Source organism: Hypanus sabinus, chromosome 11 (genome assembly GCF_030144855.1).
Source record: "Hypanus sabinus isolate sHypSab1 chromosome 11, sHypSab1.hap1, whole genome shotgun sequence".
Taxonomy (NCBI): Eukaryota; Metazoa; Chordata; class Chondrichthyes; order Myliobatiformes; family Dasyatidae; genus Hypanus; species Hypanus sabinus.
In genome coordinates this window covers 60,189,415-60,208,060 of record NC_082716.1, presented here as the reverse complement: position 1 = coordinate 60,208,060, position 18,646 = coordinate 60,189,415, and the positions used below count along the sequence as shown (strand labels likewise).

General features: G+C 40.4%; 1 protein-coding gene across 8 annotated transcripts in view; it reads left to right on the top strand.

The window, feature by feature from the left end:
• pde4dip (phosphodiesterase 4D interacting protein) overlaps positions 1-18,646 on the top strand; it is a 417,345-nt gene that overhangs the window by 360,441 nt on the left and 38,258 nt on the right. For 6 of the 8 annotated variants that reach the window (XR_009514772.1, XM_059984447.1, XM_059984446.1 and 3 more), the window contains 3 exons: positions 9,234-9,487; positions 12,950-13,084; positions 14,624-14,800. Coding sequence is in view for 7 of the 8 variants with exons in the window: in XM_059984447.1 (XP_059840430.1) it covers positions 9,234-9,487; positions 12,950-13,084; positions 14,624-14,800 (566 nt within the window). In the remaining variant the exon portion in view is untranslated. The remainder of the gene's footprint in view (positions 1-9,233; positions 9,488-12,949; positions 13,085-14,623; positions 14,801-18,646) is intronic. The other 2 variants (XM_059984444.1, XM_059984445.1) reach the window with 2 other exon arrangements.

Here is an 18,646-nt window from a genome sequence, read left to right as displayed (position 1 = left end):
ATGAGTGACAGTGATTGCTGCTGACCAGTTGATTAATTATTACTCTTTCTTCCTGGATCTTGATTTCCTGCACTTTCTGTAAAGTAAAGGAAGTCCTCACTGCACTGATCATTGATGGTGGCATTTAGGTTCTCTTGGCTGGGAAATGGCTCCTCTGTGGCTCTCCATGCTGTCAAAGAACAGCCCTCTCTATCGAGGATCCCTCTTTTCCTTCTCCTTGTGCAGTGCCCATAACCTGGAGAGGGAAGTGATCTTTCTTCGCAAACAGATGGCGAAGGAGCGAAGCCTGCTACATGGGCAGCTGAGAAACTTAATGCAGCAACAACAGATCCTGGCTGCAAGTTCCAAGGAGGAACTAGACAAGTAAGAGCTCACTTTAGGTCTAACTTAATGAATGAAAATATGAAGGACCCCAGTTTAGAGATATCTTTATCTCCAGGAATTTTCAATGAGCTTATACCTAAGCCTAAATGTGCGGGGATGTAAGTGTGAGTTAATTTATGAGAAACTGAAAGAAGGGGAAATTATAAACAGGTATAACACTATCAGAGTGAGATTTGGCTAATTAATGAAAATTCCTTCAAACTTCATTGTTTGCTAGAAAGAATGTTGGAGTTTATTATAAGTTTTAGGGACTGAGGATCATTGTTAAATTTGTGGGTTGCTTTTCATTGTTCTTATTAATACCTTGGGTCCATTTGAAACACTGTGGCACAAAGTTTACATGGTTGTTAATAAAATATAAGAGTAATATAATACAAACTACATAACTATAAGTAGTTCTGGCTCTAGGCCATTATAACCTATATGTAGTTTAAACAACTGTTTTGTGATATGTTCTCTATTGTATATACAGTTTGCTAAACTCACTGTATAACTGAACAATATAGCCTCTATAGCAGTTGACAACATTGTCAGTATAAATAAGTTAGAACTTCTATGTATCTATGATTGACTTCATCTGAATATCCACAATATGAGTTCTATATTTCCAATGTAATACTCTGATACATACAATTATTGATATGCTTCATGTATTAAGGATTTGTGCCTGGCTATATGTATTACTTATCACATTTTCAGGATACATTGTGTATAGAAATTAACAGAATTTCATTATGTATGGAGTAATCATGACCAATACATGCAAGTTACCATAGCATAATACAATCATTCTTTAGATTTATGCAGCTTCTGTATTGGTTTAAATTACTCTCTGTAACTAGAAATTACTCCAATGTCTGTACAGACCAGGATGGTTCAGGTACAGTCATTTTTTATTGAGTCCTATAGCACAAATTGGTACAACTGTTTCTTTTATAAATGACTTCACTCAAATTGGTTTAATATAATGTACTGTCTATGCAAGGCAAATAAATCTACTGTATACACAGAAGCTGATACTGTCACTATGTAAAGATCATGTGTACACAGGATGTAACAGTCACTGTGAATTGTTAGCTTGTTAGTTTAGTTGGTGAAGGTCGGGTCAGGTTAGTGCAGTCAGTGTTTGTTCAAATCAATACTACCTGTTCAAAGAAATTAACTATATTACAGAATTCAGTTAATGTATTTAACTTGCTCAGACTACTGTGCATTTCTCTGTGTGTCACTGCGGTAGGACTGACAGGTTAATGTGCCGCTAGGCTGGATCTTGTAAACAGAGATGGTCACTCCAGTAGGTGGAAGTTTGAGACTGTTGAGTAGAGGTAGATGTCTCACCTTCATGTCAGGTGTTCAATGGTCACAAGACACCTGTACAGTGCTATTGGATTCATGATGGGAGTCCAGCAAGAAGGCAAAGGGTTCCTCAAATTTCATGCGACTGAGTTTGGGAAATCTATCCTTAGAGTCTGTGCCAGAACAGTAGCCCACATCAACGACAGATTTGACAGCTGGCAAGTCTGATGGGGTGGGGAAGGGGTGGGAGGTGAACCATACAACTATCAAGGCAATCCAAGGTGGATAGATGGTGGGAGTAAAGCCTTGCACCACACTGACTAAATGAGAGTTGCCTTGCCAAGGAAGGCTGTCAAATAATGGGATTGGCAGCTTACTAGTCAACAGAATTTCTGGTTTAATGGGGTTCAGATTTATGGATCATTGGAATCCCCTCTGGGCCAGTACTCTCTGAAATTTAGAAGCATGCACAGGGATCTCATCAAAACCTACCAAATGTTGAAAAGACTAGATGGGGGTGGATGTGGAGCTGATGTTTCCTCTGGTGGGGATATCCAGAACTACAGGGCACAGCCTCAAAATTGAAAGGTGACCATTTAGAATAGAGGTAAAGAGGGATTTTTTAGCCAGAGAACAGTGAATCCTTGGAAAACTTTGCCACAGACTGCACTGCAGGTCAAGTCTGTGGTTATATTTAAGGCAGGAGTTGATTGTTTCCTGATTGGACAGGGCATCAAAGGATATAGCGAGAAGGCAGATGTATGGAGTTGAGTAGAATCTGGAATCACCCATGAAGGAATATCGGAGCAGATTTGATGGGCTGAATGGCCTAATTCTGCTCCTATGTCTTATGGTCTAATGTTTATGCTTATAAGATCACTCTATATATAGAACAATACAGAATGTGTGTATGCAAAGTATTGTATTCAGTGTTGGACAATCGATGTCAGGGAGTGTATAGAAAGAGCTAGCTTTCAACCAGAACAACAGGATTTTAAAGGCAGAGTTTTGTGGCAGAGTCTCTGAGTTGAGGAGCAACCAATCAGCAGGAGGTAGTGAGTAAAAAGAGAATGAGAAAGAGAGAGGCAGGACCTATAAGGAGGTAGTCACCCCCAGATCACAGGAGACAGGAACTGGGTGACTGTCAGGAGAAAAAGGGAAATGCACAGGCAGTGCAGAGTTTACTCCAGTGGCCACTCCCCTCCATAATCAGTATACAGCTCTAGATACTATTGCGGGGGAACAACCTACCGGGTGAGCCACAGTGACTGGACCCCTGGCACTGAGCCTGGTGCTGTGGCTCAGTGGCACAGAGAGGTGAAGAGGACTGCAGTGTTGATAGGAGCTTCTCTAGTCAGAGGAACAGAGCCAAGGTTCTACGGATGCAATAGAGACAACTGGATGGTATGTTGGCTCCCTGGTGCCAGGATCTGGGATGTCTTGGATCAGGTCCACAGCAGTCTCAAGGGTGAGGATCAGAAGTCAGAAGTTTTGCTACACATTGGCACCAATGACGTAGGTAGACAAGGTGAGGAGGTCCTGAAGAGAGATTTTGGGGAGCTAAGTAGAAAGCTGAGAAACAGGACCTCCAGGGCAGTAATCTCTGGATTGTTGCCTGTGCCATGTGCCAGTGAGGGTAAGAACAGGATGATTTGGCAGGTGAATGCATAGCTGAGGAACTGGTGTAGAGAGCAGGGTTCAGACTTATGGATCATTGGGATCTCCTCAGGAGAAGGTATGACCTGTACAGAAGGGATGGTTTGCACCTGAAACCAGAGGGGGCCAAATATCCTTGCAGACAGTTTGGCTAGAGTTGTTTGGGGGAGGTTTAAACTAATCTGGCAGGAGGATGGGTACCACATTGATAGTGCTGAAGATCAGGTAACTGGTTTACAAACAGAGGCAACGTGTAGTGAACACAGGCTGTTGATGGGGCAAAATTGTAGTCAACAGGATGAGTTGCAATGTAAAAGGCAGACAAATTCGAAAAGGGTGATTACAGGGCTGAAGGTGTTAGATTTTGAATGTGCACAGTATATGGAATAACTCAATAGTAAGTATATAATTTCAGATACTATTGAGGGGGACAGCCTACTGGGTGAGCCACAGTGACTGGGTCTCTGGTACTGAGTCTGGCGCTGTGGCCCAGAAGGACAGAGGTGAGTACAGAATAATCCGGTTGAACTTGTAGCACAGTTACAGATTGCCATGTATGACGTTGTAGGTGTCACTGAATCACGGCCAGGAGCTTGATGTCCAAGGGTACACATATCATCAAAAGAACAGGCAGGTGGGCAGAGGGGTGGCATTGCTCTGTTGGTAAAAATGAATTCAAATTGTAAGAAAGAGGTGAGGTAGGGTTGGAAGGTGTTGAATCATCGTGTATAGAGCTAAGAAACTGCAAGGGTAAAAAGACCCTGACGGGAGTTGTATACAAACCCCCAAAAACTAGTAAGGATGTCTCTCTCTGTCTGAGACTTCCATCAGTCAGAGTTGAAACATAGATATTTCATCCTAGCTGTCTAGATAGGTAAGCCTGGGCAGTACGATATGGAGAGCAAGCTGTTGCTCATGTAGCAAGCTCCCTCTAACCACACATCTGATGAACTCAAAGCAATGGCACAGACTGATACAGTTTGGTACCAGCAGCATCGCAGGAGTTGCCAGTCAGCATTGAACTCAACGTAGGACTGCCTTAGGGACTCTAGCTCCGGATTTTTCCCTCGGGGTTTACTCCTGAAGCCCGTCCCCATGAGTGAGTATAGCCAGAAAACAGAGGAGATATGAGCTCAGAGTTTTTCTGCTCCTAGGTGAGCTGCCAACCATGGCTGACAAGCCCTATCTGCCAGAAGTGACTGGTTTTAAGGCACCAGTAGCCCGCCTTTGCCCCTTCTCTTGTCAGTAGAAATGGTTCCGCCGGGCTTAGTAGCTAAGCACACATGAAAGCCAGGAGCTGGACTTGGTTGACAGAGGTTATGTGAGGCACACGCCATTGGGAGCATTTACTAGGTAGTGGGAGCTTGCTCCCATTACCACCCTCGGCTATAACAAACTTAAGGAACCAAAGATGTGGTCTACAAATTACAACGGGAGATAGAAAATGCATTCCAAAAGAGCATTGTTACAATAATCATGGGGATTTCAATATGCAGGTAGGTTGGGAAAATCAGGTTGGTGCTGAATTACAGGAGGGGGAATTTCTAGAGTGCTGATGAATTGGCCTTGAGCCCATTGGAGGGTCAGCTCTTCTGGATTGGGTATTGTGCAATGAACCAGAATTGATTAGAGAGCTTAAAGTAAAACATCCCTTGGGGGCAAGTGATCATAATATAATCAAATTCACCCGGACATTTGAGAAGGAGAAGCTGAAGTCAGATGTAGCAGTATTACAGTGGAGTAAAGGGAATTACAAATACATGAAGGGGGAGTTAGCCAGAATTGATTGGAAAAGAACACTGGAAGGGATGATGTCAGAACAGCAATGGCTAGATTTCTGGAAGCAATTTGAAAGGCACAGGACTATACATCCCAAAAGAAAGACGTATTCTAAAGGCAAGATGACAGAAATAGAGAGTACAGAGGAGATTTACTAGAATGTTACCTGAGTTTCAGCACCTAAGTTACCTAAGTAAGGTTGAACAAGTTAGGTCTTTATTCTTTGGAGCGTAGAAGGTTAAGGGGTGTCTTTGATAGAGGTGTTTAAAATTATGAGGGGGATAGATAGAGTTGACGTTGATAGGCTTTTTCCATTGAGAGTAGGGGAGATTCAAACAAGAGGACATGAGAGTTAGGGGGCAAAAGTTTAGGGGTAACAGGAGGGGGAATTTCTTTACTCAGAGAGTGTTAGCTGTTTGGAACGAGCTTCCAGTAGAAGTGGTAGAGGCAGGTTCAATATTGTTATTTAAAGTAAAATTGGATAGGTATATGGACAGGAAAAGAATGGAGGGTTATGGGCTGAGTGCAGGTCGGTGGGACTAGATGAGTATAAGCATTTGGCACTGACTAGAGGGGCCGAGATGACCTGTTTCCGTGCTGTAATTGTTATATGGTTATAACTGTGTCTAACAAGAGAAATCAAAACCAACATAAAAGCCAAAGAGAGGGCAAATGATAGAGCAAAAATTAGTGAGAAGTTAGAGGATTGGGAAGCTTTTAAAAACCAACAGAAGGCAACTAAAAAGTTAATTAAGAAAGTAAAGATGGAATACAAAAATAAGCCAGCAAATAATATTAAAGATGATACCAAAAGTTTCTTCAGATACATAAAGTGTAAAAGAGAGGCAAGAGTGGATACCAGACCACCAGAAAAACATTGCCGCAGTAATGGGGGAGTAGGAAATGAATAAAACTGAATAACTATTTTGCATCTGTCATCACTGTGGAAAACACTAGCAGTATGGCAGAAGTTCCAGGTGTCAGAGGTCCTGAAGTTACTATAACTAGAGAGAAGATTCTTGAGAAACTGCAAGGTCTGAAGGTAGATAAGTCACCCTGACTAGATGGCATACATCCCAGGGTTCTGAAAGATGTTGCTGAAGACATTATGGAGACATTAGTAATGATCTTTCAAGAATTACTAAATTCTGGAATGGTTCCAGAAGACTGGAAATCTGCAAATATCACTCCAGTCTAAAGAAGGGAGAGAAGCAGAATAAAGAAAACTATAGGCGTCTGATTTCAGTGGTTGGGAAGATGTTGGAGTCGATTACTAAGGATGAGGTTACTTGGAGACGCATGATAAAGTAGCCCATAGTCAGCATGATTTCCTCAAGAGAAAATCTTGTCTGACAATTCTGTTGGAATTCTTTGAAGAAATACCAAGCAGGAAAATCTGTTGACTTGGATTTTCAGAAGGCCTTTGACAAGGTGCCACACATGAGGCTGTTTAAAAAGCTACAACCCCATGGTATTACAGGAAATATTCCAGCATGGATAGAACAATGGCTAATTTGCAGGACAGAAACAGAGGGAATATAGGGTATCTTTTCTGGTTGGCTGCCTGTGACTAGTGGTTTTCCACAGGAGTCTGTATTGGGACCAATTCTTTTTATGTTATATATCAATGATTTGGAAAATAGAATTGATGGCTTTGTTGCAAACTTTGCAGACAATACAAAGATAGGTGGAGGGGTAGATAGTTTTGAGGAATTAGAGAGGCCGTAGAAGGACTTAGATTAGGAGAATGGGCAAAGAAGTGGCAGATGGAACACAGTGTAGGAAAGTGTATGGTCATCCACTTTAGTGGAAGTAATGAAAGGGTTGAATATTTTCTAAATGGAGAGAAAATACAAAAAAACTGAAGCACAAAGGGACTTGGGAGTCCTTGTGCAGGATTCCCTAAAGGTTAATTTGCAGGTTGAGTCAGTGGTGAGGAAGGCAATTGCGATGTCAGCATTCATTTCAAGAGGACTAGAATATAAAAACAAGGAAGACACATGCTGGAGGAACTCAGCAGGCCAGGCAGCATCTAGGAAAAAAGGTACAGTCGACATTTTGTGCCAAAAGCCTTCAACAGGACTGGAGGGAAAAAAGGTTGAGGAGTAGATTTAAAAATTGGGGCAGGGGAGTTATTTTGATCTCAAAACTGGAGATGTTCACTTGGGAGAGGACATTGATAATGGTCTATTTATCCTGTCAACAGATTTGGAGGAATTGTGCAAATATATTGGCATCTCTCCATTCCAACTGTTTAACAAATTGACATAGAAACTTCTTGTATTTTTGCTGATGAAATAACTATATTTTTCCATTGGTTCTTGTGCATTGTTTCTAATTGCAGGTTTGTGTTTTGTTCAACAGTAAATACCAGGACCACTATAAAAATTGCTAACATGGTAAATGAGAAACTAAGTATAACTTTAGGCCTACAAGGCAAACTTGAGAATTTTTCTTTTAGTGACTACTGCTTCAGAGACTGAAAGACAAAACAAGTCACTTTTTCATCTTTTTTCCGTCCTAAAGGGTCTCGGCCCAAAACGCTGACTGTACTTTTTTCCATAGATACTCCCTGGCCTGCTGCGTTCCTCCAGCATTTTGTGTGTGTTGCTCGGATTTCCAGCATCTGCAGTTTTTCTCTTGTCTATAAGAGCAACGGTGTAGTTTTGATACTTATAAATCTTCGGTGAGGCCTCAATTGAAGTATTTGCATATTTGGTTGTTTTTTGCACATTATTCGGTTGTCCATCCTATCGGTTGTGGTCTTTCATTAATTCTGTTATGTATTTACTGTGAATGCCGCAAGGAAATGAGCATTGTATTTGGTGACGTACGTGTATTTTCATAATAAATTTGCTTTGAACTTTAAATACATTCAATGACAGATTGTTAATTGGTATCTGCACATCCTAAAAAAAAACTGAAAATTACATTGTATGGCTTCAGGATAAGAGCCTACTATTTTAGTGTGAATATTCTATGTAATTGGATATCCTGAAGGTTTATTCTGAATTTGTCTGTGTTTGTGATTATCTGAGAGTGGTTGAGGCAAGATTCCTGCTATGGAAGATTACTTTATAAGTAATGATACCTTAAAGACCGGACAATATACCAAAAGATAAAAAGTGAGGAATGGAATGCGTTAACTTATTCCAGGTTCACAGAAGATTACTTCTATCTCAGGTGGAAATGGAATCAGAATCAATAATAGCATTTAAATATCATTTAGGGAAATTAATTGAAACAAATACTTTGTTTTATAAAGCCTGTACTTACATGATGGGGCAGGTGACTGACTGCATTAAAATTAATTGTAAACAAGAAATCATTTTCCCTTTGTTTATAAATCACAGAAATATAATAGCACAGAAGGAGGCCCTTTGTTCCATTGTGTTCATGCTGGCCCAATGCAAGAGTAACCCAGCTAGTTCCTCTCTCCCACTATCTCCCCACAGCTCTGCACACTCTTCCCTTTTCCATACCATGACTGAATCTGCCTCCCTTACTCATTGTTGCAATGGACACCACTTGACGGCAGCAAGTTATTTTCATCTATTCTGTGTAGACCCTTCATCATTTTAAATTTATCTATTAGCTCTCTGCTCAACTTCCACTGTTCCAAGAACAATCCCTGTTTCTCCAGTCTAGAGGCCACATTCCTGTATTCATTCCAGGACCTCTCTTCTGCATACTTTCTAAAGCCTTTGCACTGCGCAAATAACACATACTGGATTTAATCTTTTAGTTGCAATCAAAGCAGTATTTTATAAATATTCAATGTGACATCCTTGCCCTTTTACTCAAAGCCCCTGGGTCTTGTATATTTTTTAACTACTTCCTTAATGCCTACTTAGCCTCAGCTCTTTCCATTGCTGTAACTAGCTTAAGATTGATTCTGTTATGTATTATTTAAATCCTCGTTTTTGTATGAAAACATAACTTTTTATCATGTTGTGTTAAATTTCATCAGCCTTCTCTTAGTTTTTGGTAGCTCTTCCCTCATTATATGTTTAAAAAAAAATTACCAGCAGCTACTGTATATAGATCACATGTAGAATATTGGCTACAAAATCTCTGACAAGATGGTGATTTAATTGAAGCATTAATTTTATTCACAGATTGAACAAAGAGCTTGAGCAGAAAAACAAGCTCATTGAATCCCTAAGCTGCAAACTGCAGAGCCGGGCACACACTCCATCCAACAGCCAGATTCTGTCAGACTCTGAACAGTCTGACAGAGCATCATTTATATCAGATGAGCAAGAGTCAACCAATGATGACCTGGATGCTTACCATTATGAAGTTGACTTGAGTAGTGAGTACTCACATGATGACCAGCAGAGCACAGAGCTGGAAGCACATGCTGTTGCAGGTAAGCTTATATTTAAAGCTCCGCTAGAGTTAAGCAAAGGAAGAGCAAAGGGAAATAATTACACATATCAAAATGAAATCGGAGGCCTGGTTGCAGCAGCAATATTTATGTAGGAATATTAGCAGTAACACTGAACTACAATATTAATAAAATACTGAAGTTGTGGAATGAGATAGAGCATTTTCCAGAAAGTAACATCATTTCCTGAAGTTGCTATCACTGGTAAAACTGTAAAACACTTTTGGCACACTTGCCTTAAAAGTCAGGGCATTGAGTATAGAAGTTGGATGTAATGTTTCAATTTTACAAAATGTTGGTGAGGTTGTATTTGGTTCAGTTTTCATTGTGCTATAGGAGTTATAAGAAAGATGATAATTATCTGAAGGGGCTGCAGAGGGGATTTACAAACATGTTTCCAGGATTTAAAGGACTGAGTTAAGGAGGGAGGTTGAATAGGCTGGAACTTTATTTATTGGAGTGTAGGAGAATCAGGGTGATATTGTAGAGGTGTATAAAATTATGAGCATAGAACCCACTTTTTTCCTTGATTTGGGAAATGAAGAATTAGAGGACATAAGTTTAAGGTGAGTGGGGAGAAATTTACTAGGAACCTTGGGGAATTTTTTTTTTCTCCTAGAGGGTGGTCAGTATATGGAATGAGCAGCTTATAAAGAACAGTTTCTACTCACCAATGAGCAGGCCTAAAGAACTTACTGAAGTTACCTAGTTGGTCTTGTTCAACTACCATGTTATTCTTGCTAGCTACTATATCCTGAGTGCATTGCAATGTAATATACATGTAATATACATTGTGTATATCCTGTGTACATTGGTCATTCTGTCCTTCAATCATCACGGAATGTCCTTGTGATATCACAGGATGACAAAATGACACAATAGTGATCTCGCAACATCATCATCATCTTCATTAATCTTAAATGCCACAATTCATTTTATCTGGTTCTTTGAATAGAAGTATGCTGATACATATTACTCTTTTATTCATTGATCCAGTTGTTACAGTCCACAAGAGCACTAGAATATATTGACAGCAGTACTTCCAATGACCATTGTTTCCTTCTTTGTTCACTCCTTATGCAATATGAAAAAGGGGGCCCCAAGTCAGAATACCACCTTTCAAGAACTCCCAGAATCATTTTATAATGATGACCATTTAATCCAATAATGTCATATATCAAACATTTTGTTGAAATGTGCTTGGGGAGGGAGGAATGGGGGGGGTTTGACACATATAGTCCTTTGACAAAGCAATCTGTGCTCCAGTACTATAAGATAGAGGAGTGGAATTAGGCCATTTTGGCCCATCAAGTCAGCTTCACCATTTCATCATGGCTGATCCAATTTTCCCCTCTGCCCCAGTCTCCTGCATTCCAACCCCTCTCCTTCCTGGATCCCTTCATGCCCTGACCAATCAAGAATCTATCAACCTCTGCCTTAAATATACATAAAGACTTGGCCTCCACAGCTGCCTGTAGCAAAGAATTCCACAGATTCACCACTCTCCGATTAAATAAATTCCTCCTCATCTTTGTTCTAAAATGATGTCCCTCTATTCTGAGGCCGTGTCCTCTGGTCTTAGACTCTCACATCCCTGGAAACATCTCCACATCCACTCTATCAAGACCTTTCACCATTTGATAGGTTTTAATTAGGTCACCCTTCATTCTTCTAAATTCTAGTGAATGCAGGCACAGAGCCATCAAACATTCTTCATATGACAAGCTGTTCAATCCTGGAATCATCTTCGTGAACCTCCTTTGAGCCCTCTTCAGTTTCAGCACATTTCTAAGATAAGAGGCCCAAAACTCACATAACTCCAAGTGAGGCCTCACCAGTGCTTTGTAAATTCTCAACATTACATCCTTGCTTTTATATTCTGGTCTTCTTTAAACAAATACTAACATTGCATTTGCCTTCCTCACCACAGACTAAACCTGCAAATTAATCATGGGGAATCCTGCACAAGGACTCCCAAATCCCTTTGTGTGTCAGTTTTTTTTTGTATTTTCACTCCATTTAGAAAATAATCAACCATTTCTTTTCTGTTACCAAAGTGCATGACCATACAATTCCTGAAACTGTGTACCACCTGCCACTTCTAAGCACATTCTCCCAATCTGTCTAAGTCCTTCTGTAGCCTCTCTACTTCCTCAAAGCTACCTGGCACTCCACCTATCTTCATATTGTTTGCAAACTTTGCAACAAAGCCTTCAATTCCATCATCCAAATCATTGACATATAATGTAAAAAGAATCGGTCCCAATACAGACCCCTGTGGAACACCACTAGTCACAGGCAGCCAGGTAGAAAAGGCTCCCTTTATTCTCACTCTTTCCCTCCTGCCAATCAACCACTGCTTTATCCATGCTAGAATCTTTTGTGTAATATCGAGGGCTCGTAGCTTGTTAAGCAGCCTCAAATGAGGCATCTTGTCAAAGGCCTTCTGAAAATCTAAATACACATCATCAACCAACTTCTGGAAGCATTCCAGAATCCAGTGATTCTAGGAAGATCATTAGTATGCCTCCACAATCTCTTCAACTTAATGTTTAAGTAACTTTGCTCACAGTCCTGAGTTTGTTAGCTATGGGTCAGTCGGTAAACCAGACGGAACTTTGAGCACAAAAATTTTAGGCTGTTTCTTCAGTGTAGTGTTGAAGAAGTTGAGTGTTGTTGGTCTTGGCTAAGGTGTTAACATGGGCCCTATCTGCTTTGTCAGGTGGACTTTAAAGATCTCGTGGTGCTTCAAAAAAGAACAGGAGAATTATTCCCAGTATTCCTTGTGTTACCAAAACAGATTTCAGGCCATTATCAAAGCGTTCTCTGCAAACTGACAATTGTGTTTTATTCAGTCACTACATATCTGATGTACTTCATTAGTACTAAAGTCCCTTAAGACACCATGAGTGAGATGATTATATTTGAAAGATTGGCTCTATTCGTCACATGCACATGAAAGCATGAAAACATCTAATCAATTATTTGCATCTAATCAAATAAGCGAGGATTGCGCTGGGGCAGTCCACAAGTATCGCCATTCTTACGGCGCCAACATAGCATATCCACAATTTTATGTTGGTGGTCCCATGTCACCCTCCTTTCAACCAGAAAAACTATACTGAAACCCCTAATATTTTAAAAACATCCATGAAGTTATGTTACTCTTTGTATCAGTTTAAGTTTGGTGCAAATAAATTCACAGTAAAATACATCAAGAAACAGCTCATTCATATCTGGTAATCAGGAGGCACCTGACTAGATGGTGGTGAGTTGTCTCGAACTGCTATAGCTTGTCAGGTAAAAGTAACCTCACATTGCTTTTGGACAGGGTGTTTATGAATTTGCTCTGTCTTTAGTTTGTTTTAGTTTCATGCCAGAAAAATATTTGTACAAGTTTGTGACTTTTTGACATCTCATTACATTAGCATTTACTTTTGTCAGATGATCAAAATCATAGTGAACACCCATCCCAACATTCATCTCTTGCATCTGCTTCTTCATGTGAAAATCGACCAAAGGACAGTGCCAGCATCTCACCCTCACAGCAACCCTGTGACACTGTTAAATCACAAAAAGGTATGGTTAGAAACTGATCAATGCATGGTGCTTTAATTGGGATCTTAAATTGAGTGTAGAAGTTCCAACAAGATAGATTGAGAATGACGTTTTGTTTTTCCTCTTTTAAATGTAGGCAGTGATGTAGTTTCCCAGATTCTGACTGTATTTAGTATCATGCTGAGTTAACTCACTGTTACTAATTGATGCCATTTGTTTGCTCAGGATATTGACTGGAAGCATTCAAATACTGTGAGTAGCAGTGTGAAGCAGAAGACAGGGAATGGGTACAATGTTATGTTCCATACACTGAGTTTCCATCCTTATCACTCTAGGCATAAGTAAATGATACCTTAAAGTAAAATATTTCTGTGGAGGCTCTCTAAATTATTCACCTAAAGTAAAGGTATGAAAACACCAGGGAAAGTATGTAAACAGAGTTCAATTTATACTGGATAATAGTGGGAGCATTGTAGAAACTTATGGCATTAATGTTTTTCCCACAAAGAGAAGGATATTAGACAAGTAGACATTGTTGTTAAGCATCATCTAGCACAGTGGAGCCTAAATGTTTGAAACCATTTAGCCATTTTCAGTGTGCCTGGACCTTTATGGTAGGAGGGCTATGTCCAACAATGAACAATAGACTGTAAGCCAAGTTGTTTGCTGTTACCTGCGCAAAGTTCAGCTGGTCACATAAAACTTGGGAGAGCATTGAAGCAGGCCTTAACAAGAGAAGTGAAGCCTGCTTAATTATTAATTAAAAGGCTCCATCCTACGTGAGCCACACCAAGGCATAAGGCATCCCCCTTTTCAGTTAGATCGTGCCTGTGTCTTTCTACTGCTTCTGATAATTTTCACTTGTCTGAACTAGTGTTCACTTGAGATCCATCATTAATATTGCAGAGACAATACATCCAACTTTACTAATATTTTCCAACTTTGTGGAATGTGCTGAAGAGCAAATTGACAGAGAATTGAATGTACTTATTACATCCAAGGGGGCTATATGGATCTAAGAACAGATCATTTGCTTTCCATCTTAAATCACTTTGACACTTGCATTGTAGTTTGCCCAGTGCACCCATCCAATGTGAACCAAAAACACATCAGGAAAATGAAAGAGGTAAAGGTCTATAATGAGTAAGCCAAGATAATTAACTTTGCTTAGTGTTTGTGCTAAGGAGGAGAAAATCTAGTCAGGCATCCCGCTCTAGTAACTCCTGCTATAGTAGGATTTCATATGGAATTTGAATGGTGAATTAACATTCATTAACATTCACAACCTTGATCACAAACGAGAACAAGCAATTGAGTTACACATCAAAGAATTGAGACTATACCAATTATACTTTAGCAACAGTCAGATCCCTCAGGATCTTGAAGCAGCAGAAATAATTAAATCACAAATATGCCAATTCCAAATTTGACCATACCTATACGCAGCAGGAATAGGGCTGTTAAGTATCTCCACATTTACTGTGTTTATGTTGAAGCATATGTTTATTTCTATAAAATACTTCATTTTATTTCTATTTTGATTCTGCTGTCCATCTTTAGGTTTGTATTCCAGCAGTGTGCCAACAAGCCTTAATGCCTGTCAGGCTTCATATTGTGCTGGCTTCCCTTCTCAGTTTGGAAGCATGCCCTTTGGGCCAGCTTACCTGACACCATCACCATTTTCTCTGGCCGAGGTCCAACAAGAGCTTCACATGTTACAAAGACAGCTGGGAGAAAGTGAGAATTTTACCTGATTCTGCTTGGATATCATCAATATAACAGAGCATGCGCAAAACGGCATGATGTGGAATGGTGGGGGTTTAATTGGGGCTCTAAAAATATTAATGAGCTTTTATTGCCTATTCAACATATTTTGCTTTTTTTTAAAACTCATTATCTATTATTAATTTTCCATTCTTAACAGTGTCTAACTTCAAAGTCTCAGTCACCAGTCTGTGCAAAGTTAGCTTACACCTGAATTGGTGTAAATGATACAAAGATTGGGCTGAACACCAAAGTCTGCTTCATGCAACTTATGTTGCGAAGCTCATTCGATAACAATTGGCTTTCTTTACAAATTTGGCTGAATGAGATTCAAGCTTATCCTGAAATTTCTGTCCCCATTAATATTTCTGCAGATGAGTATTCTTCTGGAGTGCAGTATTATTCCTTTGCTTTTTGATGATGTTCAGTCACCTTCCATGACGTATTTCTTTGATGCCTTCTTTACATTCAAAGGGACCTTTCCACATTCCCATTTGAAAATGGGTGATAAAGAGAAATCAAATTGTATCATATTCCACTGTTCTTTATAAATTATTCATGTTTGTCTAAACTATGGACCAGTGTCTAATTATATTTCCCCAAAGAGGTGTGTGGCAAAGGTTCCTCTATGATTAATTTTGTGTTGGTTCCTGGTCCCACATCCTTTAGCTCTTTGAATGGCTATTGATAAATACAATGAGATATTGTATCCTTTCATTCCCAATAATCTATGGATCCAATAAAATCATGTTGCAGGCCATTTCCACACTTGCAGGCATGCTTTGGGAGATGTGTTTGCCAGTCCTGACTATCTTTGACAACACCAGGTCATCAGACGAAGCCTGCAGCCAAAACTCTTCATATTCACTAAAGACAAATGTTCTGTATGGAGATTGTCCTTAATTTTCCTTTGCAATTTCTTCAGTATTGCTTCTCTATCACCATTTGGTAGACAGTTCAAAGTATCTGCAATAGAATAATTTCTTCATTCAGATCTATGTGTGTTCCATTCATCTACACAATATCTGTCATGCACTTGCCTCAAAAGTCAGGTCTTATATAAATCTAGATTTTCCACTCCTGGGCCAGATAAGTCATCTGTTTCAGCCAGTATATTATGAATTTTGTTTGAAGTGAGACATAAACAAGGCATCCACCATATCATGCTGTTTAAATGCTCTGTGTGGCACTGTTGTAGGAGAGCCCCACTTTTCTATTCTTAACATGCTCATCATCGGACTAGCTGACTTTGATCCCAGAAAGGCCAACACAACGTTGTTATCAATAATTACTGTGAATGGCCTTCCCAGCTAGAATTTGAAATTTTAAATCCAAATATCATTGCCATTGTTCAAGCTTAATTCATTTTTCACTTTTGGCCAGTGTATGTAATTGAAAAGGCAATAGACTTACAATGATATGGTGAGTCACTGCCTTAACTCCATTGCTGGAAATATTGAAACCAAGTTGTAATACAAAGTTAGTATTTTAATTGATCAAGCTTTTGCACAGATAAAGTGCTTTAGCTGATCTTTCCCCACCACTAAGAGTCAATCCCCTTTAATAACTGATGGAGTCAACACTGTGGAACACCTGATAAAGATCAAGTGTTGTATTAGGTCACATCTAGAAATATCCAGAGCTCAGTGACTTTTCAGTGTTTTCAGTTCAAGGTTGATTTGATATTCTCTTTAAATGGCAGCAGGCAATTTTCATCTGTTTGTGGATGTACATAAATTATTACTATCTGCACAAAGGCATATTTGTTTTTTTCATGCTTGCTATTATATTGATGAAATTTTCTGAGTAATTCCTCAAGTAAATATTACTGAAGATTTTTCTCCTCTGTGGTGGTTGCAATTATATGTCATCCTAATTGTGCATGCACTTCTGGGCCTTTGCGTCAGCTTATTCCCGATCATCTGGAATATTTTTTGGGATGATTTTACCCTATACGGGAGGTTTGTATAGAAGTTCAACTCCTTGTGAGTCATCAGATGGTGTTGACTTCCTTTGTCTACAAAGAATGTACAGAGCTTTAAGGATAATAGGGTTGCCATGGAAGGGGATTTGAACTTTCCTAACAGCCATAATGTACGCTTTGGTACAAACAACATAGGTAGAATAATGGATGAGGACCTGCAGAATGATTATAGGAAATTAGGTAAGAAATTAAAATGCAGGACCTCAAGGGTCGTGATCCATGGATTACTCCCAGTGCCACATGCTAGTGAGCCCAGGAACTGAAGGATAGACTAGATGAATGCATGGCTGAAGAGGTGGTACAGGGAACAAGAATTTAGGTGCTTGGATGATTGAAATCTCTTCTGGTGTACAGGTGAGCTGTATAAGAGGTGTGGGTTGCACTTGAACAAGAGGGGGACCAATATCCTAGTGTCAACAGGAAGTGTTTAAACTAGATTGGCAGGGGGTGGGGCTTGAGAGTGAAGTTAGAACAGAGGGATATGTACAGCTACCAAAGTATGTAAGCCTAGCAATCAGGATAGCCGTGTTTACAGTAAATGGCCAGATAAGATCACTGGTTTAAACTGCATCTATTCCAATGCACATACATAGCTTAATAGGTAAAGTAGATGAACTGAGGGTATAACTTGCCTCTAGAGACTGGGATATCAAGGCCATAACAGAAAAGTGGCTGAGAGAAGGCAGGGCTGGCAGCTTAATGTTCAGAGATTCTGGAATATTGCTGACTTTGTTACTTTTTTTTTCCCCAATGAAGTTTGTCAACATTTAAATATCTAGTCCTTTATCTACTAATTCAGCTGGAAGCTCAGAGAATTCAACCGTGTAGGTAGGATTTAAGCCTACCTGGTCAATACCTGTGGAGGAGGGGGAACTGCGCAGGCGCGAGTGACGTCAGCGTCGAGCGCGCACTTTAAAAGGCAGGACTTCTTTTCAGAGCGGGCAGCGGAGTCCGTGGAAGCAGAGTCCTGGGCTTTGGCTAAGTGGGCTTCGGCATAAATCCAGTTCAGGTATAGGGGAGACAGTCAGAGCAGTGGTGTGCTCCGTATGCAGTATGTGGGAAATCAGGGTCAACACAGTTGTTCCTGATGACCACACCTGCAAAAGGTGCGTCCAGCTGCAGCTCCTATCAGCCCGAGTTAGGGAGTTGGAGCGGGAGCTGGATGAACTACGGATCATTCGGGAGGCAGAGATAGATAGGAGTTATCAGGAGGTAGTCACACCAAAAATCCAAGAAGTAGGCAGATGGGTGACGGTCCAGAGAGGCAGGGGGAGCAGGCAGAGAGAGCAGAGCACCCCGTGGCCATTCCCATTAACAATAAGTATACCGTACTGGATACTGTTGATGGGGATGACCTACCAGGAATGAGTTGTAGTGGTCCTGCCTCTGGCACAGAGGTTGAACCCTCAACTAGGAAGGGGAGGAGGGAAGAGAAGAGAGCGATAGTTTTAGGGGATTCTGTAGTCAGGGGGGCAGATAGGAGATTTTGTGGGGCAGATCGGGAGTCTCGGATGGTATGTTGCCTCCCTGGTGCCAGGGTCCGGGACATCTCAGATCGGGAGCAGGCTATTCTTGAGAACGAGGGCATGAACCCAGATGTAGTGGTCCATGTAGGGACCAACGATGTAGGTAAGGTGAGTGAGGGGGTCCTGCTTAGAGAGTTCAGGGAGTTAGGAGTAAAGCTGAAAGGCAGGACCTCCAGGGTGACAATCTCGGGATTGCTACCTGTGCCACGTGCGAGTGAGGTGAAGAATAGAATGATTATGCACATTAATACGAGGCTGAGAGCATGGTGCAGGAAGGAAGGGTTCAGGTTTTTGGATAATTGGTCTTTG